Source organism: Lacerta agilis, chromosome 15 (genome assembly GCF_009819535.1).
Source record: "Lacerta agilis isolate rLacAgi1 chromosome 15, rLacAgi1.pri, whole genome shotgun sequence".
In the NCBI taxonomy this organism is placed as follows: domain Eukaryota; kingdom Metazoa; phylum Chordata; class Lepidosauria; order Squamata; family Lacertidae; genus Lacerta; species Lacerta agilis.
Genome location: NC_046326.1, coordinates 11,711,329 through 11,736,520, shown reverse-complemented (window position 1 = coordinate 11,736,520; position 25,192 = coordinate 11,711,329). Strand labels below are relative to the sequence as shown.

At 45.3% G+C, this 25,192-nt stretch overlaps 1 protein-coding gene across 1 annotated transcript in view; it reads right to left on the bottom strand.

The window, feature by feature from the left end:
• Positions 1-23,877, bottom strand: part of ESAM (endothelial cell adhesion molecule) — a 72,326-nt gene extending 48,449 nt beyond the window's left edge. Inside the window, exon 1 of the mRNA XM_033172512.1 lies at positions 23,770-23,877. Coding sequence (XP_033028403.1) covers positions 23,770-23,812 — 43 coding nt within the window. The 5' untranslated portion in view covers positions 23,813-23,877. The remainder of the gene's footprint in view (positions 1-23,769) is intronic.
• Positions 23,878-25,192: the final 1,315 nt, after the last annotated feature.

The following is a 25,192-nucleotide window of genomic DNA, read 5'->3' as shown; positions in this document are numbered from 1 at the left end:
GGGGGGGGGGGGAGTTAGAACACATTGCTTTCACACACACACCCTTCCCATCACCCATCTTCAGACTTGCCTCTCACACAGCCCTCCTGGCATTTGCTAAAGGTTTAGCGGATTTTAAACAGTTAGGTGGCTAATGCTTTAATCGGCTCTAAAAATTAATCTGCTGCAGAGATGCTTATGCAAAAATATGGCAAGCATTCAAGCCAACAGCATAATAAACACAAGATGGTGCAACCCCAACCTGTTTATTATATATAAGCATTAAAGAACCAATGCAAGAAGGCACTTAAACTTTTGCCACTCAGAGATTTAATAGAAACATCCTACTTCGCCTGCCTTGTTTTTTGCTCAGCACCTGCTACAGGTGCTCTCCCTGCTGTTGTGCCAATCATAGAGATTCCCCCATCCTCATCGGGTCAGAACTTGATGCCCAGCAAAACCATGTGCAAAGGGGTAAACAGTAGAAATTCAGGTTCACCCAAAAGAAGTCCATTTGGCAGAAGGTTTAGGAATGAGAAAAAGAAGCACTTTTCACACAACATACAACAAACTCAACAAATTCCCCACAAGGTGACATTGTGGGGGGTTTTATATAAAAAAAATAGAGGCTTAAAAGGAAACAGGAAGAGCAAGTCTATCAAAGACTGTTAGCCATAATAGCTCAATGGGGAATCCATGTATAGATTTAGTATACCTTTGAATACCATTTTCTGAGGACAAAAAGAAAAAAGAAAAGAAGGCCTATTTCTTTCTTATTCTGGTCCTTTGTCATTAAAGGCTTTAAAAGGTCAAACACAGAACTTTGAGTCTGGTAAGAAGCTGGCCACCACTAAAGCTAGAACAAGATCTGTGTATTCTGTTAGCCCCCTAGCTATGAACTTCATACTCTGCTTGTGAAACAGCCGGATGGTATCTGTAGGAAACAAGTTGCTGGTGTGATCCAGCAAGAATGTTCTTCTGTTTTTAGGATCACCTTGCCGTACTCTAAATTCTGTCACCTGCATTTTCTTACCTATCAGTGACAAGAGTCTCAGACTGAAAAGCAGGTGCGACCCTTTTTTTGGCGAGGGGGCGGGGGAGGAGAAAAATCCACCAACAGACAGGTCTTTGTTTGATCCAGTAAATGCTCCTCCACACTTTCACTTGACCCATATTTTGATGCACCAATTAATTCTTCTCTGCCCCCGGTCTGATAGCTTCTCTTGTTCTGAGGCCGTGCCTTGCGGAAATCTGATCTTACCCACTGAATTGAAGCTCGGTTAAGCAAAATCTCTCTTTGGGTTTTCGGCACATCTGATAAGATCTGGTTCAGTGCGTAGGCTTAGATTTTCACAAGTCCTAGAACACAGAGGAAACCTCTCGGACCTAGGGGAATTAATCGGTACATAAATATGGGAGAGGTGAAAGTGTAGAGGCAATCCCTATTTTCTTGGGAAAAGAAAGCGCTCGGGGAGCCAAAGCGTAAAAGAGATAGTGGGAATCCTGAATCATTCTGAAATTGGCTTAAATGCCAATTTAATGCCCTTCCTGGCTGAATGGGAAAGTCACTATTTTGCTTAGAACTGGCAATCCCATTTGCTGGCTCCAGTAGAAGTTCTCAAGAGGGTTGATGTTAGTTTTAGCTGTATTTTTGCACATGAAGCAATGCCCTGCTGCTGTGAACTAGAGCTTGCCGTTTCTAAAAGCATGGCGCAGAAACCAATGCAGAGTGAGGTGGCCTCCCCACTCTCACTCTATGGCCTGAAGCAACTTCTTCATGTTGACTCATGTTTAAGGCCTGCCTTGAAAGGAGTCGTTGAATGCACATTTGAAGACGCAGAGAGGACCCCGAGGTGCTTGTACTGGACTGATTAACCCGCACAAAGTCATCCACAATCCTTACATAGCACAACAAGGACAATCGCAAGAGCATTGCCTGCTAGGCAGTCAGCACAGCTGAGATGTGGTGTTGGGCACAGAAATTCAACATTGGGGGCGGGGGGGGCGGGGAGAATACTTGCATTTCCGAAAGACTAATTTGCAACACCTCCAATGTAGCACTTAAGAACACTGAGCTGAAAGCATCATCATCCAAATATTGTCACATAAAACGTATGTGACATTTTTTAAGGCGTGAAATAACTTCACATTCTCCACTTTGGTGGTCTTCACAACTGACCCATAAACCGGTTGCTATTATTTCTCGTTTTCCAGATGAAAGATTGAGATGATGGACATATTTCACAAGCTGTACGAGATCGGCACCAACTATCAGTTGGCCTCCAGGCACAATTTAAAATGCTGGCTTTGACTTAGTGTTTCCTTACGTCGTTATCGCATCCTTTCTCTGAGCAGCTCAGCGCAGCATACAATGTTTCTTTCTATTAAACAACTATCTGATGTTTAGAAGACATCTGAAGGCAGCCCTGTTTAGGGAAGTTTTTAATGACTGATGTTTTAATGTGTTTTTAATCTTTTGTTGGAAGCCGCCCAGAGTGGCTGGGGAAACCCAGCCAGATGGGTGGCAAATAAATAAATAAATAAATAAATAATTATTATTATTATTATTATTATTATTTATCTACCCCACTTATTTTATCCTCTCAACAAGCCTGTGAAGTAGCTTAGACTGAGAGATGATGACTGGCTTCAAGGGCACTCCGTGGCTGAGTGAAGATTTGAATGTGGATCTCCCTGGACCTACCTAGTCTAAAGCCTAGTTTGGACATAACACAGAAAATTATATGATAATGATATATCAATGGTATCTAACACCAAGTAAATTGGCAAAAAATGTATAAATCTAAATCAAGGTGGTGCTGGAAATGTAAAAAGAAAGAAGGTTCTTTTTATCATATGTGGTGGTCTTGTAGTAAGATTAAAGCTTACTGGGAAATGATATATAATGAATTGAAAAGGATGTTTAAAATAACATTTGTTAAAAAAAAAAAAAACCAGAAGCTTGTCTTTGGGGATTTATAGGGACAGAACTACCAAAACTGCATAGGAACTTATTCATATACACTGTTACAGTGGCAAGAATGTTACTTGCCCCAAAATGGAAAGAAGCAGAAGTCCCAGCAAAGGAAGAATGGATTAAAAAAAACTTATGGAATATGCAGAAATGGCGAAACATACCGGAAGAATAAGAAATCAAGGTAACAAACTTTTTATAAAAGAATGGAAATGGTTTATTGAATATTTACAGATAAATTGTAAACAGATAAGAACATTGGCAGGATTATTGTAATAACCTGCAGTTTTATAAGAGTATATATTAAAAGTAGACAAATAAATGAGCAAATTAAGTTAATTTGGATATGCAGAAAACATTAAAAATAAATTTAAGGAGCCACAGAAAGGGGGGAAGGAAGTCAAGTTTTGAAATGTTAAAATGATTGTAAAATTTGTGAAATGTATAAACCTGAAAATCATTTTTAAAAAATTTAAAGTTTGTACATAACACTGAACATAACCATGGCTAAATTTGAATTTGTGAGCATGTCCCAGTAAACGTTGTAGCCGTGTTGCCCCTCTCAGAGCGCTACCTAGAGCCAAGCCATGGTTTGGCTTAGCATTATGGCTGAACCTGGCTTTGCAATTCCACTTGCTCCAAACCATGAACTGTAACAAAGACTGTCTTTGACTTGCCACTGAACTTCCATCATAAGAACACAGGAGTAGCCCTGCTGGATCAGATGAAAATCACATCTAGTCCAGCACTGTGATCTTACAGCCCTTAGTCAGATGCCTATGGTAAACTCCTCAGGAGGACCTGAGTTTAACAGCATTCCATCGCCGGGGCTGATGGAAGCTGGAGTTCAATGACATCTATACTGTACTTTTCCATTTTGTCCACTAAGGATGCCAGCTTCAGTAAATGTGAAGTGGGAGCCAGGATAATCCCGTCTACACAGAACGCAGATGGGATTATCTGCATCCTGTACAGCCAGACTCAGTGATCAAGCCGGGGGGGGGGGGGAAGACTATAGTTATTCCATATGAAAGCTCTGTGGGTCATTTAAGGTTGCCTTAAGGCAATTCTGCTCATCTGAATGAGTGTTGTGACTCAGCTCAAGGTCGCTTTTTTTTTTAAAAAAAGGAGCTAGTTACAGTGCGCAAGACTCCAGAAGGCTACGCTAAGCCCCCTTGAAAGCCCCACTATTCATCAGTTAAGGTGCTAGCACAGGCCAGCCTATAATCCACAGACAAAGGGAATTGAAAACAAGGACACAAAATAAAGAATCAATGAATAGATGCTCTCCACAGAGATTAATCCAAATTAAGATATTCCGGGGGGGGGGGGGTAACCAGAGACAGAGCTGTTCAGTAAAAGGAAGAGGTGGGGGGGGGGGAGAGAGAGAGAAACACAAAAGAGACTTCAGGGCAAAGGCACAGTTTGCATCACTGCTTTTGAAAGTTAGGGGGCTGAAGCAAAGGGAATGCGGAGCTGGTTAGATTTAATCCTGAATTATCAGATGGGAAATCATACAAAGTGGAAGGGGAAAGGGAATGGGGGGGGGCGTACAGCTCCAAACCACTTTTCACACATAACTTTTTACGCTTGTTGATAGAAATACGTGGCAGCAAGCAGTCCAAAAACATGCTCGTAACTTGGCCCGGCAGATACAGGTGTCTCAATGCATTCATCAGTTCTCCAGAAAGCTGATTTGCCGAGCAGCTTAGGACCACTGTGGGTGGGGTAGAGGCACCATAGCTCAGTGGTAGAGCATGTATGGGGCATGCAGAAGATCCCCGGCATCTCCAGGTAAGGCTGGGAGAGACTCCCTGGAGAGCCACAGCCAGTCAGTGTAGGCAACAGGAAGCTAGATGGATCGGTGGGTCTGACGCAGAATAAGGCAGCTTCCTAGGTTCCTAACCATACGATGGAGACCAAGGACCTTGAAGTTGCCCATTAAGACTTAAAACCCGGACAGAAGACTGAGAAGGCGCACAGACCTTCTGGTCACAGTCTTCCCTACTATGGCGAGATTTATTGCATTTCTATTTAAATTATACTCATTGTTCCAACTTTTTGCATCTCTACGCATAGATTGGCATGTGCAAATTTATGCAAAGACAGTGACCCATCTCTACCTCCCCTCTTTTTTCATTGAACTAATGACCACCCTAGCAAAGAGGTACCCCAGCAACTGAGTGAAGCAGGGAGATTCCACTTCTCCATACGAGATACATCAGGCTGATTCCGAACAGGGTCTTCTTCACCAGTGAAGGTCAAGCTGATACAAGGGTTTGATCTGATCGTCAGACATATATGGGGCATCCCTCTAGCTGGCCCCAGGCACTCTTTGACCAGAAGCTGGCTCTGCCAGACACAATTCTCATTCATAGCCTCTCCAAACCCTCGAATGCTAAGGTAGAAAGCACAGTTCTGCTTCAGCGTCCAAGGCTCAGCGAACTTTTAAGAGCTAGATTCAACTAAATGGTTGTGCTAGCAGAAGCCAGTGCAATATGCCCCACTAGTGTAATGGGGATTTCCCCCTCTCCTCCCCCACATACTCCCCCAGTAAGTTAGAAGTTTGTGGGAGGACCCCCCAGGATAGTGTTTGGGGTGAAGAGAGGAGCGATTGTTCCACCAGGCAAGCAAAAATGTTTGTACGGACGGAGATATCTCCTTAACGCTCCTTTGAATTCCACCCTAAGAAGCTTAGGTTTCAAGCATTAGGAACTAGCCCTGGCTCTGACAATTCCAGGGTTTAGAGAGCACATTTAATTAACACATGCAATTCAGTCCGCTGGAAGCCTAACTGCCAGCTCTCCTTCTGGTGCTTACTCGGAAGAAACGCCAAATCATTTCACTGGTGCACACTCCCGTGTAAGTGTACCTTGGATCTTAGCCTCAGCTGATTCATTGTCAGGGCTTAGATTAAAAGTCATATTTATCTTTGAAGCCATTTTGGCACTGGTGTGTTGTAACTGTGGGATGCGAAACACACAGCAGTCAAGTACAACATTCCTAGAATGGACATGCTAGGGGATGTTTTGTACCACCCAGGAGAAAACTTCCTGTTTCCTCCTGAGCTGGGACAAACTTCCTCTGCGTGTGACTAGATGTGGGTGTGGCCTAATCTGGGTAGGGGAGCACACATTCTTCTTTTGCTCCTTCTTCTCCATTTTGTTTTTCTACGTGTTTTTCTTCGCGTCGGCAGTCACTTGGGACTAACTCCCTTATGGGATAGTTCCACATGTGTATATACTTTTGTAACCTAAGCCTGCCTTCAGGGATCCAACTGTGAACTGAATGAATGTGAGTAAATTACTTTTCTATAGACTTCAATAAGATTGCCGTGTCTATTCTTTTTAAGAGGGACAAAAAGGGATCTTACCAGGAATCTTATATAGAGAAGCTCAGACGAGCCTGCAACAAGCAAACCGCTGTGTATTTAAAGGGGAATGTTTAAACTCTGCTAAGATACAGAACTTGCTAACGCAAGTTAAGAAGGATATCATTAAACAATATGTTCTCTCCTGCCTCCCTGAACATTCCCACAGTAACTGGGGGGTGGAATGATGATTACAAACAGATTTCCTTCTGACCATGGTTTATGAATCAATTTAGAAGTACCGCATGCGGAGTAGATATACCAAAAGACTTGAGGACATTATTTATGTATGCAAACACGGCCGCGAGAATGTTATTAGCCCAATGCTAGAAAGGAGACAATATACAGTACCGACAAAAATGGAATGGCAGATAAAATTATTCGAGTACAGTACGCGGAAATGGCTAGACTAATGGGAAAAGTTAGGAATCACAATGACCAAAAATTTAACACAGAATGGGATAAATACAGACAATACCTAAAAGATCATAGTAAACATCTGAAATCTTTGGCAGGCCTTAAAGGACTCCTGCAAGGTGACTTAATTTATGGACATATTGGATAAATATGAACTAGATGTTATTCAAAAATGCAGTTAATACAGAATTGTAGAGGACCCACGTTCGGGTGGAGGGAAGTCTTAAAACTTTATTACATAATTGTATTTGATTTTCAACATTTAAGTATTCTTTGCTTCTTATTTATATTTTTGATGGAGAATGATAATTGTGATATACATTGTATATAACAAAAAAAATCAATATAGATTAAATGCAAAAAAGAAAGAAAGAAGAAGTACCACATGCAGCCCAGCTGTCCCTAGTAAATCATATATGAATATAGGGGGATGCTTTACCCTGACTCTGAACATTGGTCCATCTAGATCTGCACAGTCTGCACCAGGGAAGGGTAACTGTGATGCTCCTGGTGTTGTCCTATTCCACCAACTCCCTTCATCCCCAGCCAACATGGGTGATGGGACTTGCAGTCCAACATCATCAAGAGGGCCACAGATTGCTCATCTCTGACCCATACGTTGTCTGGCAACTACTCTCCAACTATTCAGAAAATAGGTTCTCTCAGCACTGCCTGGGAGGAGCTTAACAAAACCTGGGACCATCTGTATGGAAAGCACACTACCGCCTTGAGCTTTTTTTGCCATTGGGGAAAACCCTGCTAAAGCCTTGTTGGCATGACTTGATAGAGTTGACTCTGAACAAGTGGGTGGGTTAAGTGCATATTGTGCCAAATAAGAAGTAGTAGGTGGTGGTGGTTTGAGGGTCAGGACCAGGGCAGGGCAGACCTGGATTAAAATCCTCAATCAGCCACAGGTGTAGTAGTCTGAGGTCATGGGGTGGGGGTAGGGTTGCAACAGACCCATTGCTATTTTTGCAGGACATGGGTGGCGCTGTGGTCTAAACCTCCGAGCCTCTAGAGCTTGCTGATCAGAAGGTTGGCGGTTTGAATACCCACAACGGGGTGAGCTCCCATTGCTCTGTCCCAGCACCTGCCAACCTATCAGTTCCAAAGCACACCATGAGAGTAGATAAATAGGTACCGCTGCGGTGGGAAGGTAAACGGTGTTTCTGTGTGCTGTAATTTCCGTCACGGTGTTCCATTGTGCCAGAAGCGGTTTAGTCATGCTGGCCACATGACCCAGAAAGCTGTCTGTGGACAAATGCTGGCTCCCTTGGCCTCAAAAGCAAGATGAGCACCACACCCCACAGTCGCCTTTGACTGGATTTAACTGTCCAGGGGTCCTTTACCTTTACCTTATACAGATCTACAGCGACTCACATTTTATACAAAAAGATGACAATTGAGCGTTGCTTTGTATACTTCTAATTTAAGCCCATAGGAAGAGTCTGCTAGATCAGGCCAATGATCCACCTAGTCCAGCATCCTAGTTATGAAATAAATAAATAAATAAATAAATAAATAAATAAATAAATACTGAACCTAGAGGTTCTATGTGGCCATCATGATGAACAGTCATTCTGAATCTTTCCCAACTCTGCAAAACTCTCGACTTGAAAGTGAAATGAGCACCGCAACCCCTTTGAGTGAACTTAACTGTCCAGGGGACCTTTACCTTTTACCTTTTTGAAATTTCTGTAGCAGGGCCCCTGCCGAATCCCTCTTTCCTGCATCGTGGAGCTCCACGATCAACATGAAAAGGGAGCTTTTTAAGCCCCTGTATGCTCCAAAGCTTAGCATTTGGGAACACTGAAAGCACAAGGTGCTTCCGTTTCAGGAGAATGGTGTATAAATTCTGTTATGTACAAGAAAACACAACTTAAGTCACTCTCAAAGAAGATATTGGAAGATATATTTCCCACGTATGTGCCCAGAAAATAGTTGATCTAACTGAAAGGCAACACATGGAGGTTTGCCTCGATTGCTGCCATGTACCCCTAATTATTATTACTGTTTTACGATTGTTGTATAATCTAATCTTAGAAGAGACACGCCTAACTATCGTGAAGGAACCCTGCATTTCTGAATTTGCCATTACATTGCTGCTCAGCCAGGATCCGCGCAGAAAGTCATTACACTTCAGCCAGATCTACTTCGCAGGGTCATTTGGAGGATAAAGTGGGTAGGGTGAGAAAAAGAGGCATGCCGCCCTGAGTTCCCTGGAGAAAAGGAGAGAAATGAACACATGCAAGGATATTAAAGGTGCCCTGTATTAAACAGACTGCCTTTTCATGTGCTGGTGTGTGCCTCCATTTTGAACTGCTGATCAACAAAGCACAGAGTCAGAGGGGACCTTGCAGGACTCAATGGAGACAATCTGGAGCTACAGTCTCCCCAACAGAGGGTCGCCCAGCCTGTTTGAAGACCTCCACTGCAGAAGGCTCCACCACCTCTCTTAGGTCCCAACTACTGCTACCTGATTGCCGGCTGAAAGCTACCACCCCATAACTTATTTAGGTGAGTGGAGGCTGGTCCATTAGGGCCTATGGGGCATTGCCCCATCCATCTCAGTCTACCCACAAGAAAGCCCCTCTGCCAACTTACAACTTGCCCAGGGAATGCCTCTGTTTATCAGCTTCCTCCTCCTTAGTCTCAGGTTTGCCCTTGTAGAACTCAGCTGGGATTGTGAGAAAACTTGAATCCATTGGCTCTGCCTGGTCATTGGCTTTAGCTCTGCCTACCATTGGGTTTCCTGCCCCTTCTGCCTTGCCAGGCTCAGGGGGCACAGGCCGCTGCTGAATTGTAGTCCTGCACTCTGGGCAGCAGAGAACGAGTCTTTGACTTCTCCTGTATGATAACTCCTCAGGGGTTCAAAGAGCATTATCTGATAACAGATAGTAGCATAGTTGTGTTTTTCTAACATATCTTTAAACCTAAAGAACACTCACCTTGGCTTTTAAAGACAACGCGAGACAGGCTGTCGTAGAGCAAACGCTGCAGATTGATGAGTGGTTTCAGCAAATTGTAAGGGCAGAGCAGGGGAGAGACAAGCAGAAATGAATGGTATGAGAATAAGGGTGTTTCAAGGGTGTCCACCAATTAACCTGTAATACATAAAAACCTGGTGCATAGGCTGAAAGAGAAATGCCTCCCTCCCTCCCTACAAGTCCTGAGAAAACTGCTGGCCGGGAGCCAGATTATTTGTCGTCCTGGAGAACAGTGCAGCCTTTTCCAGATGTGTGGGCTTTTAAGCACCTGGCTCAAGACAGAAGGGTCTTATCAGCTAGGTCACATCTGCACCAGCTTTCCCTTTTCCCCTGTGTCTCTGTGTGCAGAGGGTTATTTCATTTAAAACAAGACAAGCCTCTCTTTTGAGTTCAGCATCACAGTTGTTAGCTACCTGCCTTTGACACCCAACATGGTGCTGACCTTTCAAGCCCTAAATGGCCTTGGCCCAGTATACCTGAAGGAGCGTCTCCACCCCCATCGTGCAGCTGAGGTCCAGCTCCGAGTGCCTTCTGGCAGTTCCCTCCCTGCGAGAAGTGAGATTACCGGGAACCAGGCAGAGGGCCGCCTCGGTAGTGGCGCCCGCCCTGTGGAACGCCCTCCCATCAGATGTCAAGGAAATAAATAACTACCTGACTTATAGAAGACATCTGAAGGCAATCCAATTTAGGGAAGATTTAAATGTTTGATGTTTTATTGTGTTTTTAATAGTCTGTTGGGAGCCACCCAGAGAGGCTGGGGAGGCCCAGCCGGATGGGCAGGGTATAAATAACATATTATTATTATTATTTGACACTCAATATGGCTCACCTATTTGAAGGGAAAACAGGTACATGAGATAAACTGTATATAATGTACCGAAGATAAGCATTGAGGACAGGATCTGCTGAGCTGACAAAGTACATCTCAAAAGCCAAACATAACATGTGCATTTTTATCTCAGAGTTTTTGAAGTATTAAGAGCTTTTAAAAAACAAACAGAAAAAACCTTAGGTTTAAACAACAACCACCCCAGAAAACACCCACTTCCACACACAGAGTATTTGCATAATGCTCAGCACAACAACAAGGAATGCATGGCGGGATCATAGCCCCATAGCAATTGGCTCCTATTTCCATCTTTCTTTCTGTAGGTGCCTGTGATACGGACCAGCTGCTCTCCGGAAACAGGTTGCTGCCCTGACGCTGCTTCTTGCCCGACACGGTAAGAACACATTAGCCTTGCATTAGCCCCGGTTGACCACCCTGATCTCTATACCGTGTCGTTTCGAGTGACTTAGGTCAAGCCCAGATGGATGCTTGATCCTCCATGAGAAGGAAGCAGACAGGGAAAGAATCTTTCGGAACAGCCAACTAAGCCCCCAAACCAACATTGCTTTATCAGGGCTACCTCCTAAGCTGCTCAAGATAGACCATGCTGGCTCCCCCCCTGCCCTGCTAATTCTTAAACCCAAGCAAACACAAAACACATTTTCCCTGACCGTATCTGTTTGGTTGCAAGTCACTTTGAGTTGCCCTGGGGCAAGATGCAGCAACTGCCAAATCTAATAAATAAAATAAAAGATGTCATCGTGGAAGTTCCACAATGCAGGGTGGGTGGGTAGGTGGGTGGCAGATCAGAAGACAGCTAGCCCTAAGAATTTGTTCTATTTTGTGATGGTGTTCTTAAAAAAAAAAAAGTATTCAGAATGCATATTTTGAAGAAAATGCACAGTGCCATTTTTTGTGGATTTTTCAAAATGCAGATCACAAAGTGAAGTTACAGGGAACCAGGCAGAGGGCCTTCTTGGTAGTGGCACCCTCCCTGTGGAATGCCCTCCCATCAGATGTCTAGGAGATAAAGAACTACAAAACTTTTAGAAGACATTTGAAGGCAGCCCTGTATTTAATGTTATTTAAGGTTTTTATCGTTTGGTGTTTTGTTATACTTTTATATTTTTCTGGAGTAGCTGGGGAAACCCAGTCAGATGGGCAGAGTATAAATAATAAAAAATATTTATTATGTATGTATGCATGTACGTACATATGTACGTATGTATGTATTTACTATTACCTTCTTAAGTGGGTGTGGGTACCCATAAGAACATTAAGTCCAGAGTCTAATATTGCCTAACTACCACTGCTTATAGAGTCTGTTACAACTCTTCCTTCCTTCCTTCCTTCCTTCCTTCCTTCCTCTGCCTTCTGGAGCTGGGTCATTAGCTCTCCCCCCCCTTCCCTATTTATTGGATCTGATTTTATTTGATACTGCCTTGTTATTAAACTGTTTTGGGATTACAGTTTGGCCGTCTTGGGCTTTGGCTGTGCAAGTCATTGGGAATATTGTATTGTTAGGAAAGCGCTCTTAAAAGAAAAACCCTCATAAAATGAATACAGATTTTTGTGCTCATCTGCCAATCAGATTGCTGGTGCCAAGTTAGAGAGGCTCAGAAAGAGACATTTGCTGAGCCTCTCTAACTTGCCTCCCTCCTTACAAGTCCTGAGCACCCACCCAGGAAAAACCTTTGAGATCTCCTGTTCTCCTTTCAGAACCAAAGAGGATACAAGGGCACTTCTAAAGGGGAGACAACAGTTTTGGCAAAGTACATCATCAGCAAAAAGAAAAAAGAAAGAAAAAGAAGACGAAGGAAAGTCTGTAAATGCCGACTCAGCAGCAAGAGCCCTACGGCTACCGCAGGTGGCCTTCCCACAGGCAAAGAAACTCCTTGCTATCAAGTCACAGTGCTTGTGCCTTCATTTCCTTGAGCTTCCTCCAAGTATTGTCTCATGCACATCAATCCCAGCTGAGAATTAATCTGATACAGAACCAGTTGCAAGGGTGCCGTCAATCACAAATCGACCCTGATTTGTTTATGAATCAGGCCCAGTGTATTTGAAGGAGAGTCTCCACCCCCATCATTTAGCCCGGACACTGAGATCCAGTTCTGAGGGCCTTCTGGCATTTCCCCCACTGTGAGAAGTGAGATTACAGTGAATCAGGCAGAGGGCCTTCTAGGTAGTGGCTCCCACCCTGTGGAACGCCCTCCCATCAGATGTCAAGGAAATGAACAACTATCTGACTTTTAGAAGACATCTGAAGGCAGCCCTGTTTAGGGAAGTTTTTAATGTTTGATGTTTTATCGTGTTTTTAATATTGTTTTGGGAGCTGCCCAGAGTGGCTGGGGAAACCCAGCCAGATGGGTGGTGTATAAACAATAAATGTTGTTGTTGACGATGATGATGATGATGATGATGATGAAATTGGGGGTCCAGGACAGTAAAAGGAGCACACAGGAGACGAGCGTGGAATGCACTTCCCAGAATGTTGATCCAAGAACATACGAAACAGTCTTCTATTGAGTGAGGACACTGGCCCATTATCTAGGTCAGCATCCTCTGCACTCAGTGACAGGCGTTCTCCTGAGTTTCAGACTGGCCACATTTCCAGCTCTATCTAGAGGTGCTGGGGATTGTAGCTGAGACCTTCTATACACAAGGCAGATGCTGCAGCCAGGGTCAGATGAAGACATTTGGAGGGCCTAAGCACTGAAAATATTATGGTGTGCTCCCCGCCATGTAATAATAAAAAAAAACTATAATAAAATCTAAAAACAAAAAAACTTAACATTGATCCATTGCAACATTTGGCAGGATCCGATTTCCTTGCATCGTTTTGATCAACGTCAGTAGGATGCCCCCTGGTTTAGGTGGGGATAAGTAAGAGAACAGGAAAACAGGGAAAGTGGAGTGCAATATAAGACAGACTTCAAAAGATCTGATTTTCTCAAGGTGTCACCAGGATGACAATGTGTTGTGGGAATGATTCAAGCGCATCACTGGGAAATTTAGGTTTGCGCAATTAAAGTAAATTAAAGCTGCAGCAAAAGAAATCCACATTTCAAAAATGGACTTTTTGCTGTTTGGAAAGTGACAGGGAAATGCATAGTAAATCATGGGGTGAAAAACCACTGCATAAGTAAGCTGGGGCGAATGCTCGTTGTCGCATAGCCTCCCCACAAACAAATCAGAACAAACACACAATAAAGACACAATCTAGCCTCCATGTAAGCTTTGTGCAAGCAAATCAAGAAAGGTACTGGTAACTGGAGGGAAGATGGGAAAGATGAGAAATGCCCAATTAGAAGGGAGCCACACTATTCCAGACTTTAAAAACCATTGTTCCTGATTGCTGGGACTCTTAAAAAATAAATAAATCCAAAATATGCTTTCAAAAGAGCCAAGTGAAAACCTGAACCGCAAATCAGAGGGGAGGGAGACTTTGGGCATTTCAGAGACCCATCCATAATTCCCGACCATAGTCCTCCAATCAGAGATTCCTCCCCTATAAGCTATTAAACATTTGGGAATTAAAGGATGAAGGCGGATTTCATTTGATGACCTGGCTCTATAAGATTAAGATGATTACGCGATGTGAAATCGAGACAGAAATTAAACCAAGAGACCAGCACTCTCCTCTCTATCTCAGTATTAGTTTGATGGACCCTTGCTGGTTTGTGAAGGTGCCCAGATGGCAAGTTTCACTGTGGAAGGGTAGACAGAGGGAGGGCTAAAAACCCTCCAACATAGAAGACTAAAGGTTACCGTTCTTTGTTTCTCTGGGGCTGATAACTATCCATACCGCATATTTTAAAGCATATGACTTCCTTCAAAGAATCCTGGGCACTGCAGTTTTCCCAGAGCTACAGTTCCCCCACACTCTTAAACTACAGTTCCCAGAATGCTTTGTGCTCTAATTGTATGGTGCAAATGTGCTCGTAATTAGACGTTTTCCTAGCAGGAATGGGAGTATCTCATTCCCAATTCAAAGTTGCAAGGGGGAGAAAAAAGTTTGTTTGCGAGCAGGAACTATTTATAAAATTAACAGATATGAGTTGGCCTTAAGCACAACGCTTGTTGAGAAAGTCCCTCGTTGCATTTCTCACGACCCCAGGGCAGGAGGAACTTTAAGACTCAAGAGAATAAAAATTCGGGGGGGGGGGGTGTGAGAGAGAATTGGCTACTCTGTAATACTTAGCAGCTAGCTGACTGCTTTTTAACTCTTACCATTCTGATTTTGTTTCATGGGGGGACCAATTTAATTAGCAATAGTGAGTTGTCTTTCAGAGGTAATTTAGATCACAAAACACTCAGAGGTTTGAAAGGGTTGGTGTTGTTTTTTTAACTCAGCTGAAATCCCTTGAAGTGCAGCAGGTGCTTGGACTGATAGCCAAGGTCTTGGGTGGGCTCCAAGACAAATCGCCACGGTCAAGGTGAGTGCAAGAAATTTTGAAGAAAAGACAAGATGCTTCCCCCCATCCCCCAATTTAACACACATAAAATAACTGGACGGGCGCTTGTGTCTAGAAAGGAGCATTATACCAAATCAGACTATTTGTCCATCTGGCTCAGTATTCCCTATGCAGGCAAAGCAGATTTGCCTCTCACCTGCTACCTCAGAGATGGAGAACCTACATCCCTCCAGATATTCTTGGCCTACAACTCCCATCATGCCTTATGACTGGCAGTGCAGACTGGGGCTGAAGGGACTACATTTGGAGGGCCAACGTTTCCTCATCTCTGTACTACCTAGTCCAGATAACTGGAAAATGCCAGAGATTGAACCCAAGCCCTTCTGCGTTCAAATGAAATGCTCTGCTACAGATGTCCAGTCCCTCCCTTCAAATCAGTTGCTAGTAGCCCAATAGCAAACCTCTTTTTTTTGCTCCCTTTTTACAGATGGCTAAGATTATGACCTTGCTTCCTTCCGGTGAAAATTTGTGTGTGAGCAACATTGGAAATTTTCCCACAGATCAGGCTGGTCAAAGTTTATTCAACAAAGGGGAAACGAAAAGCTTATCAAATCAATCAACTATGGGCATGTTATGAGCACCGAAGAGCGTAAGGCAAACCAGCCTGCTGGATCAGGCCAATGGCCACCTAGTTCAGCTGGACATGAACACAACAGCACTCTGCCCACCTACGATTCCCAGAAACTGGGGTTGTTCAAATGCACGATGCCTCTCATGGAGGTAGGACATAGCCATTGTGGCCGGCATCCATCGATGACAACAGATTCCAAAGCAAACCAAGATGAAAGATCTGAGAGGTGCTAACAGAATTCAGACATTTAAATGAAATCCATCAATGGCAACGTCAGCAAGAACTGCAGGGTATTTTAAGACAGCTGATTGCACCCTAGGTGAAAACGAGAGTGATAAGTTCAGTGGTGTTTCTTAAGGACCCACAGGGAGATTCAGGACCAGGGGTCAGCAACCTTTTTCAGCTGCGGGCCAGTCCACCGTCCCTCAGACCATGTGGTGGGCTGGACTATATTTTTTGAGGTGGGGGAGAGAAATGAACAAATTTCTATGCCCCACAAATAACCCAGAGATGCATTTTAAATAAAAGCACACATTCTACTCTGTAAAAACACACTGATTCCTGGACCGACCATGGGCCGGATTGAGAAGGCGATTGGGCCGCATCTGGCCCAAGGGCCTTAGGTTGCCTACCCCTGTTCAAGACAGACAATTTGGGAGAAACAGCTGAAAGGCCAGAATCCTGTAGGTAGGAGGCTGCTTCTACGGGATGAGAAACTTTTTAAACTTGTGGCAGTTAAGTTGTTTGGGTGAAAATTCCCAAATAATCCTGCAAATAACTAGAGGAACCTGTGGCCCTCCCGAGCTTGCTAACGACAACTTCCATCATCCCTGACCATTGGCCATGCTGGCTGGTGGGAGTCAAACAAAACCTGGAGGGCCACAGGTACTCCACCCCTGGCAGCAGTCTTGCTATTTCCCAGGTCGTAGTTGCGTATAATTTGGTAGCTTAGCATCAGGTAGGGCTAAAATACCTCACTTCCAGCAACCAGTTGCACACTGCAAAGTGGAAGCAGTTGCCTGCAGGTGAATGTTTGTTCATTACCCAGAAGCCACTGGGCTTGCACAGCCCAGAGGGGATGGACAGGTATGTCCTACCAAGTTCAGTGGGACCAATTCACACAAGTGGTGTCTGTAGGTATGGGAGCTGTCTGCAAGACATGGAAAGGAGCATTGGAATTACATCTTCCTCTACAATCTTGGCCAAGGTGATGCTCATCTTGCAAATTGCCTGCTATGGACCCTTTAAATTTACAATGCTAGGTGTGTACACCGTTCTCCCCAAAGCAACAGAACTCATATTGGAGTTAGTTGCACTATCAAGTGCAGAGCTTGGGTCTCTCCGGGTGTCCTTTTTATTGTGCATTCTGTTGAGTGTGTGTTCAGGGTAATATTAGGAAAATCATACACAATCCCGCTTTCAGTACTGTTAGAACCTGGAAATTTTGGGGGAGGGGAAAGAAACACTACTTTGTTTCCTACAAGTGCATTTATTGGGGCTTCCTCTAGAAATCCAGAGTTTTTTCTACTTTTGTTACTGCACTACAGCACAAAAGTGACCCTCCAGACAGCAATAATGCAAAATAAAATAAAATAGAGGAAGCACCACAGAAATAAAGCAGAATTAGGTATGCACAGTCCAATACCCACCCCCCAAAAAACCCTCACACAAGTCTGGAGGGGACCCTGATTTAGACATCATAAGAGGAGGTTTGGAATCTCATGGCTCAATGCAAAATATTCCCTTCCTGTTACATTCTAGAAGGGTAGAGGGGAATCTAATTAATAGGATCCCTGTATTTAAGCCTTGTCAGTATGCAATTTTTCTCAGCATCGCTGTGCAGCCCAGAATGTTACAACAGGGTCCTGGAAAACAGAGCTAGAAATAAAAGCCATGGTCCACCCAACTCATTCCCTGGGGAGAATGCAATTTTTTTTAATTTAAAAAAAATGTTCCCAATGTTGTGTTTTAGAGTCATCGTTTCCATCTCCTTTTAAAGCTATCAGGCAAATGCCACTTCCTTTACGTAGAGGCAGTTCCACAAACTCGCAGAACTCGTGCTTCAAATGTCCTATGTCACGTAGGGCTGGGTGGGGGGAGGGGAGGAAAGCATAATAAGACTTAAAGGAAACATGCAAGGGCAAGGGTCCCAGTGGAGATGACTTGGGAAGTCAACCTCTCCAAATAGGGACACAAACACACACACACACCCCACACAAACATTAGAGGCTGGGCTTAATTTATACAGTGAAATGCCTGGTACTTCAGTCTATTCCAATCTACCCACAAAATCAACCCAGAGCAGATCTTAAGATGGTAAGGCATTCTTAGGATCTGGCAGCGTTCGTATTTTAGGTTGTTTTATCCTTGTTTTTAATGGTCATTTCGCAAGTCATTTTGAGTTCCATTTCTTTCCCCCCTTTTTAAAGCAACCAATAAATACTATTGTTAACAGCAACAGCATGTTTCCATATAGTAGGGATGGGAAACCTTTTTCCAGCCTGGGGGCCACATTCCCTCCTGAGGAACTTTCCAGGGGCCACATTCCAGGGCCAGAGGTGAAAGTGACCAGAGCAATGAATATTAGTTTTACCTTAGGCTAGCTGTGGTCTAAACCACTGAGCCTCTTGGGCTTGCCGATCAGAAGGTTTGAGGTTCGAATCTGTGCGACGGGGTGAGCTCCCGTTGCTCTGTCCCAGCTCCTGCCAACCTAGCAGCTTGAAAGCACACCAGTGCAAGTAGTTAAATAGGTACCACTGCGGCGGGAAGGTAAACAGCGTTTCCATGTGCTCTGGTTTCTGTCACGGTCTTCCATTGCACCAGAAGCGGTTAAGTCATGCTGGCCACATGACCTGGAAAGCTGCCTGTGGAAAAACGCTGGCTCCCTCGGCCTGAAAGCGAGATGAGCGGCGCAACCGCATAGTCGCCTTTGACTGGACTTCACCATCCAGGGGTCCTTTACCTTTTTTATCCATATTCCCCACTCTATCCCTCATCCAGGCAAGCAAAGAGCACTGCCAGAACTCAAGCACACATTCCAGCCAGGCAAAAACTCTCAAGGGGGGAGCAAAGCATGGGTGGTGATGTGGTGTGTTCTGGGGAGAGGGATGTGTGGTTTTGGGATGACTTAGAGGGACTGGGGTCATATCTCCCCACACTATTTTCACTGCTATCCTTACTGTAGCCCAACTCTGCAAAGCCACCAAACTGCTCCGAGTAAAAATTTCCAGAAAATGTAAAACAACAACAACAGCAACAACAATGGATCAATCACACACTCTGAGAAATTTTCATCTCCCCCCCCCCATTTTATTTTGAAGGCAAAGTTTTTAGTTCCCCTGGTACAGATCATGTGTGTATGTACATGCCCAGAATACAGTCCGCTCAGCTCTCTTTTAAGCCTGTGTGATTTCGTGCTCCTCTTTCCTAGCTATTCAGGTCTGGTGCAATTGCAGTCATGAACTAGACCCTGGAATATATCGCCATGGATTAGTACTCTCACGGCGTTTTCCAGAAATTATTTGCGGAACTGTTTGCTAGAGGCCCCCAACATTTACACAATGTTATACAGACAGATTATCAGCTGCCCTGAGAAGGAGAAGTTGCCGTCCAAGTTCTACCAAGGCAAACAAACAAGACAGCAGTTCAGAAAAGGGCAGAGGGATAAGAACAACAGAAAGCCAACAGTGATAACAGTGTGTGCCCTCTTCTGACTCTGGGACCCAAAAGTTCAAAGCTCTGTGCTGACATCCTAATCTGTTATCTGCATAGAGGGCAAAGTGAGCGATTGTGTTGTCTGCACCTCCAACTCCTGGTGTATACACAGTGATCTAGATGCATAGGCTCAAATCGCATGGGATGCAGAAAGCAACCCCCCCAAGCCTCTCTTTCGGACCCTTGGGGCTCCCTCCAAGCCACACTCCACACCGGCCCAGTTTGTACCCTCCATGACTGTTTCCTCCTGGCTGGAATTTGCCCTCGAAGTTTGATTAACGTCTTCTGCTTGTCTTGATGAAGGATAGATTGCGGAGCATGTATAGAAACTAGCCAGCAGTACCAAGACAATGGAAGGCTTAGATCTTCTTCATGCAGTGCACAGTTAAACTATGGGACTTGCTCCCCCAAGAGGCTGCAATGGCCTCCAATTTGGGTGGCTTTAAAAGAGGACAGGGCAAATTCGTGGAGGGGAAAGCCATCAATGGCTACTGGCATACGGTCAGTATCTTCAAGCATTGAGAGTCTATGTGAACAGATCACTGTGGGAACACTGAGTGTCAATGTGTATACAGTGTAAAAACAGCTGTCTGAAGTGATCGTGATTCCACCTCTCTGCATGTGTTAGATTACAGGGGTGGCCAACTTCCAAGAGACTGTGATCTACTCACAGTTAAAAACTGGCAGTGATCTACCCCCTTGTTTTGGGGGGTTCACATAAGTTGAGCTTTAGGGAAGAGGACAGCGATGTTGAGCTTTTTTTTAGGAAGGAAAGCCCTGTTTTTGGTGGTTCAGGTCATTTTAGGGGTGTAGGGCAAAGATGCTGAGCTTTTTTTAGGGGAGCCAAAGTTTTTTAGCTTCTTTGGAGGGAGCCGGTGATCTACCACAGACGTCCAGTGATCTACCGGTAGATCACTATCTACCTGTTGGACATGCCTGAGTTAGAAGAACTGGCATAGGGTTGTAAACTGAAATATGCTAGCACCAGAGACAGGCAGACAGGAAAAAAGGACAGCTTTATATACTTGTATTTTCAGTACTAACAAATAAAAATCTGTGGGTTGTATCCAATGCTAATTGTACTCAGAGTCGACCCATTGACTTAAGTTCACTAATTTCTATTGGATACAATCCTGTAGCTGCAGTCTTCATATAAGAGAACATTATTCTACTTGAGTAGACCCATTGACATTAACGAAACTAAATTAGTCATACTCCCCCCCCCCCCCGAATCACTATCTAGGAAAAATCTGACACGCTGACAATAGTTTTCGTTTCTAGTTCTGGTGACCACCATGAGTCAAATGCTCTCACTTAAACAAATTGGTCATTAAAGCTGGTTTCCCGTGCTCAATTTCTCCCCCCCCAATCAATATGTTATCACTAGCTACCACCTCAACACCATCCAACAGCTACCCAAGATGCTCCATGAAATAACAAAAATCTGCACAGCAAGTAAAAATAACTACAACAGCATGCTATCAGTGGTGTTAGAAGTAGAATATCTCACTCAATCTGCTACTAGAACAGGTTTATTAGGGAAACGTGCAGGCTGTGTGGAAGCAAAAAGTGGTGAAAAAGTGACAGTGCTTTTTCACCTTAAATCCCAAGTCTTTTGATCCCGGTTTTATACATTGAGGAGTGTTTATCCATATACACCCCTCTGGTACCTCTGTTTGGCCCTCCTCTTCTTCTCTCAAGCAAATGAAAGATGCCAATGATGCTGGGAGGATTTGCAAGCTGAAGGCACATCTCACAACCTGAAGACCATTGTCCTAAATTGTCCCCAATGTATCATTCAGGATGGATCCATAAATGATTAATAGACAGTCTGATGCATGGGTAATAAACTGCTAAGGAACTGGGGGGAAGGTGCAGGATGTGTGGATCTGCCACTTTCAGTTCCTCATGCTTTTTTACCCAACCTTATATGTAACTCTCCACATTTCTACATGATTGTTTTGTTTTTGACTGCAATAAACACGGATTGATTGTTTTTCATGAAAATTCATCAGCATTTTCGTGCAAATTTCTCCTAATATACACATTTTATATGCTATTTTGCCTGAAATACACATTTTTTTGCAGGCCATTTTCCCCTGATATAATGCATTCTGTATGATATTTTCCACTAATATAGACATTACTGTGCACATTTTTAGTATTTGCATTTTTGTATCCATTACTTGGCTGGAGAACTGCACTGCAAAATTCAGAGCAGTGCAAATTTCAAAAGCTGTGTCACAGCTGATAGATTGTGCCAGAGTAAGTGCGAATTAGGTAGATTCACCTTTAAATACAAACTGAATCAAATTGCTCCCCTCTCCCTAAGAGTAGGTCAATAAGTCACTTATAATCACAGATTCTACACAGGTCCTACCAATCTGCTTAGAGTGCACAACCACAAGCTGTCTCCAGATTCAAGTGTGCATTGTGGTTTACAACACATTTGTTAACTCCTCAGTAACCAGGAATGTGACTCGCATTGGCTGTTTTCTCATGGCTCTCCTTTCCCAGAGAGCAGGTTATGTTAACTAAGGTTTTCATTGGCCTGTTGAGCGTAATTCCACATCTCCATGTGTTTGATTAAAGAGTATAATCTTACCATTGCTTCAGCAGTGCGACGGATGCATTTCAGAATGCCTGAGCCGCTTTGAACTATGGAAAAGGTGGGTTGGCAAATACAGTAAGGAGATTAAAGTAAACAAATGTTCCTCTCCTTCAGGATGGATTAAGAAAAATGGTAGGGGAGCAGAACTTGACTGGAGAGATTAGCTGCAGAGGCTTATTGTAACCAGGCAGCAAAGGAAAGGGAGGGCCGAGGGAGAAGAGAAACCTTCCATTCTAGATGAGAGTTTAACTTGCACCTCAGCTCACATCCAAATGGTATCAAGCACCTCTCGCCCGCTGAGCAGAGACAGGGCATCTGTGGCCCTCTAGATGATTAATATGATGCTCTCTCCAGATGTTGTCAGACTCCCAATTTTCATCAATCGGCACGACAAGTGGTGATGGGAGTTGTAGTCTAGCAACAGCTGGAGTCCAGCAACAGTTTTCTCCAACCCATGTAGAGCATTTAACCATCTTTTCTGACTCCTCTCACCACTATCCTGTGAAGATCATTTCTAAGATTTTCCTTTGGGGGTGGGGGAGGGAATCAGAACCAAAACACACAAGTGTCCTATTTTATTTTGTTGCCCACCTACCCTCTCTCCAAGAACTCAAAATCTCCTTCCCCACCCCCCACCCCCATTCCTCACAACAACCCTGCAGGGGCAGCTTAGGCAGAGAGTGCGGCCATGATCCACAGTCACCCAGAGAGCTTCACGGAATGGAAACCCTGCTCTCCAGCGTCTAAGCACAACTGCTACACCACACTGGCTCTCACCAGTGGCAGCAGATCTATGGCAGAAGTGGGACTTACAGGCGTTTTTAGAACCATACAGAGCTATTCGTTCACTGCCCATACTTGGCAATTAGCCAGAACCACCCAGCAATTGACTGCAACTACACAGCCCATAGGGCAGCATACATGTCTCCCATCCAGAGCCAGACCCATTTAGTTTCAGCAAGGTGTTGGCCTCATGTACCATCAGACCATACTCTGGTACCACCTACCCACATGCCAGCATATGTATCTATGTCCACAGACACAGACCTCAGGTCACAATCATGCACCTGGACGCAAGTCCAGCACTGGTGGGATTTATGTCCGAGGAAACACGCATGGGGGTCAGCTTGCTAGATTCTTACCTAAAGGGAGCCCTCTTTCCGATCCAAACTCTACCCAAGCCCAAGATTACAGCCTCGCTGGTTTTACTGCGTTAATCCGGAGTGAACTCACACCGCTGGGTTCTTGCCCTGCTGCTGACAATCCCTAACGAGGATTATCGGAGGATCTCCAGTTTCCTCCATCAATAGCCTAGACGGGGGAAAACTAAACCGACCAAAGACTCTACTCCACTTGCACGCTGATTAGCCAGGTTCTTAAGGGAGGGCAACTAATTCGCGGTAAGCGAGCGGAGCAGCCCCCTGCCATTGCCGGGGTTAGCTGGAAAGCACAAGTTCGCCTTTCAATGCAGCCGAGCGAAAGCTGAGCCGCCCGCTCTCTCCACCTCCTTGGCGCTGGAGATCGCGCAGCACAATCCTATTCACGATGCACCCCATCAACACCCTCAAAAAAGTGCTTCCCCAGCTACGCTAAACGGAGCTTACTCGCAGGGAAGGATCGCGGCCACTTTGGAGACTCCAGGGAAATGGTGACGCGGGGCAAGCTGGGGCGCGTCCAGGCGGAGGAAGGAAAGCGCCTCCGGAGGCGCACCTGAGGCGCCCAGGGGAGACCCCGGCCGACGGGCTAGGCAAAGGCTCGGGCGGGCCCCGTCGCCCCGGGTGGAGAGCCGCGCTCTCCTCGCCCTCCGTCCGATCCCTCCCGCCGGACCATCTCACTCACCCAGCAACGCAGCCAATCCCAACGCCAGCGGCAGAGGCTCCATCGCGCCCGTTCCCCGAGGAGGCGCCCGACGCGCGACGACGAGAAAAGCGAGAGGAGCAGCAGGTGCAGGAGCCGGAGCCCGGGAGCTGGGGCGAGGGGGAGGCGGGGAAACCGGAGAGGGGAGGAGCCACTCGAGTGGGGGCGTGTCCGGCAGGTGGGGGAGGGCAGGGGGCGGCGCCCCGGGGAAAGGGAGGAGCCCCGTCAGGTGCCAAGCGGGCGGAGCGCACAGGTGGCGGTTAGAGACGCCAGAGGCGAGGAAGGGATCCAGGGTTGCAGCTCTTGTTTGGAGGAAGCCGACTGTGATCATCAGCGACTGCTTCTTATTTCGTCTTGTTTTGAACCCTTACAGATCGCAGAGGCGGGGGCTAACCAAGGGGGTTTAAGTTGCAAGGCACCCGCCAAGCAGGTAGCGAACTGGGGCCGATTTGGGACATCGCTGCAACTGGTGATGCTGCCGGATGGCAGCTTGCCCGCTTGACGCCGTCGCCGCCGCCGGCAAGAAGGGAAGTGGGGGGGGGGACCCAAAGGAAAACAGCTAACGCGATCCTTTCATTCGGACCCACGAAGAAGTCAGCGAGCTGCGCAGATAGCTTCGTCAGAATCCCTGGCCACTGCTGCTGCTACCTAGGGATCAGGGGTGCCAAATTGAATAAAACATTTGGGGCGGGGGTAGTTAAGCTCCGCCCCGCATAATCATTCACATGGTGCGGCACACGCACGCTATTTGAATGGCAATCAACTTGGGGGGGGGGGCGCGTCCACCTCAGATATTTTATGGGGAGGCAGAAGACCCCCTGGGCCCCTTGGCTCCTATGTACATAACCGATCACAAGATGCAGTGCACTTAGCACACACATTATTTGAATGGCAATGCCCATAAACGTGAGGGGAGGGGCTCAAATATTTTAATGGGGGGGGGGGCCCGAAGGGACATCGACCTCTAGGAGTTGGCTCCTATGCTAGGGATGATAGGAGTTGTAGTCCAAAAGCAGCTGTAGAGCCAACTTTGGGAAGTCCTAGATTAAACACACACCTTGAAAATGCCAGAATTTATCTGTTTAGTTTGTTATTTATTAATTTATTTATTCATCTGTTGCTTTTCTTCCAAGGAGCTCAAGCTGATATACTTAATTTCCCCCCTCCCTCTCCCTCCTCAGGAGAAGGGTGGTGACTCAGTGGTAGAGCATCTGCTTGGCATGGAGAAGCACACAGGTTCAGTCCCCCGTGGTATCTCCAAGTAAGACAAGGAGAGGCTCCTATCTGAAACCTTTTGAGCCAGGGTAGGCGTTACTGAGCTAGAAGGATTAAAATTCTAACTCTGCATAAGACTGCTTCCTGGGTCGTTTTACCTCCACAACAACCCTGTGAGGTAGGTTTGGCT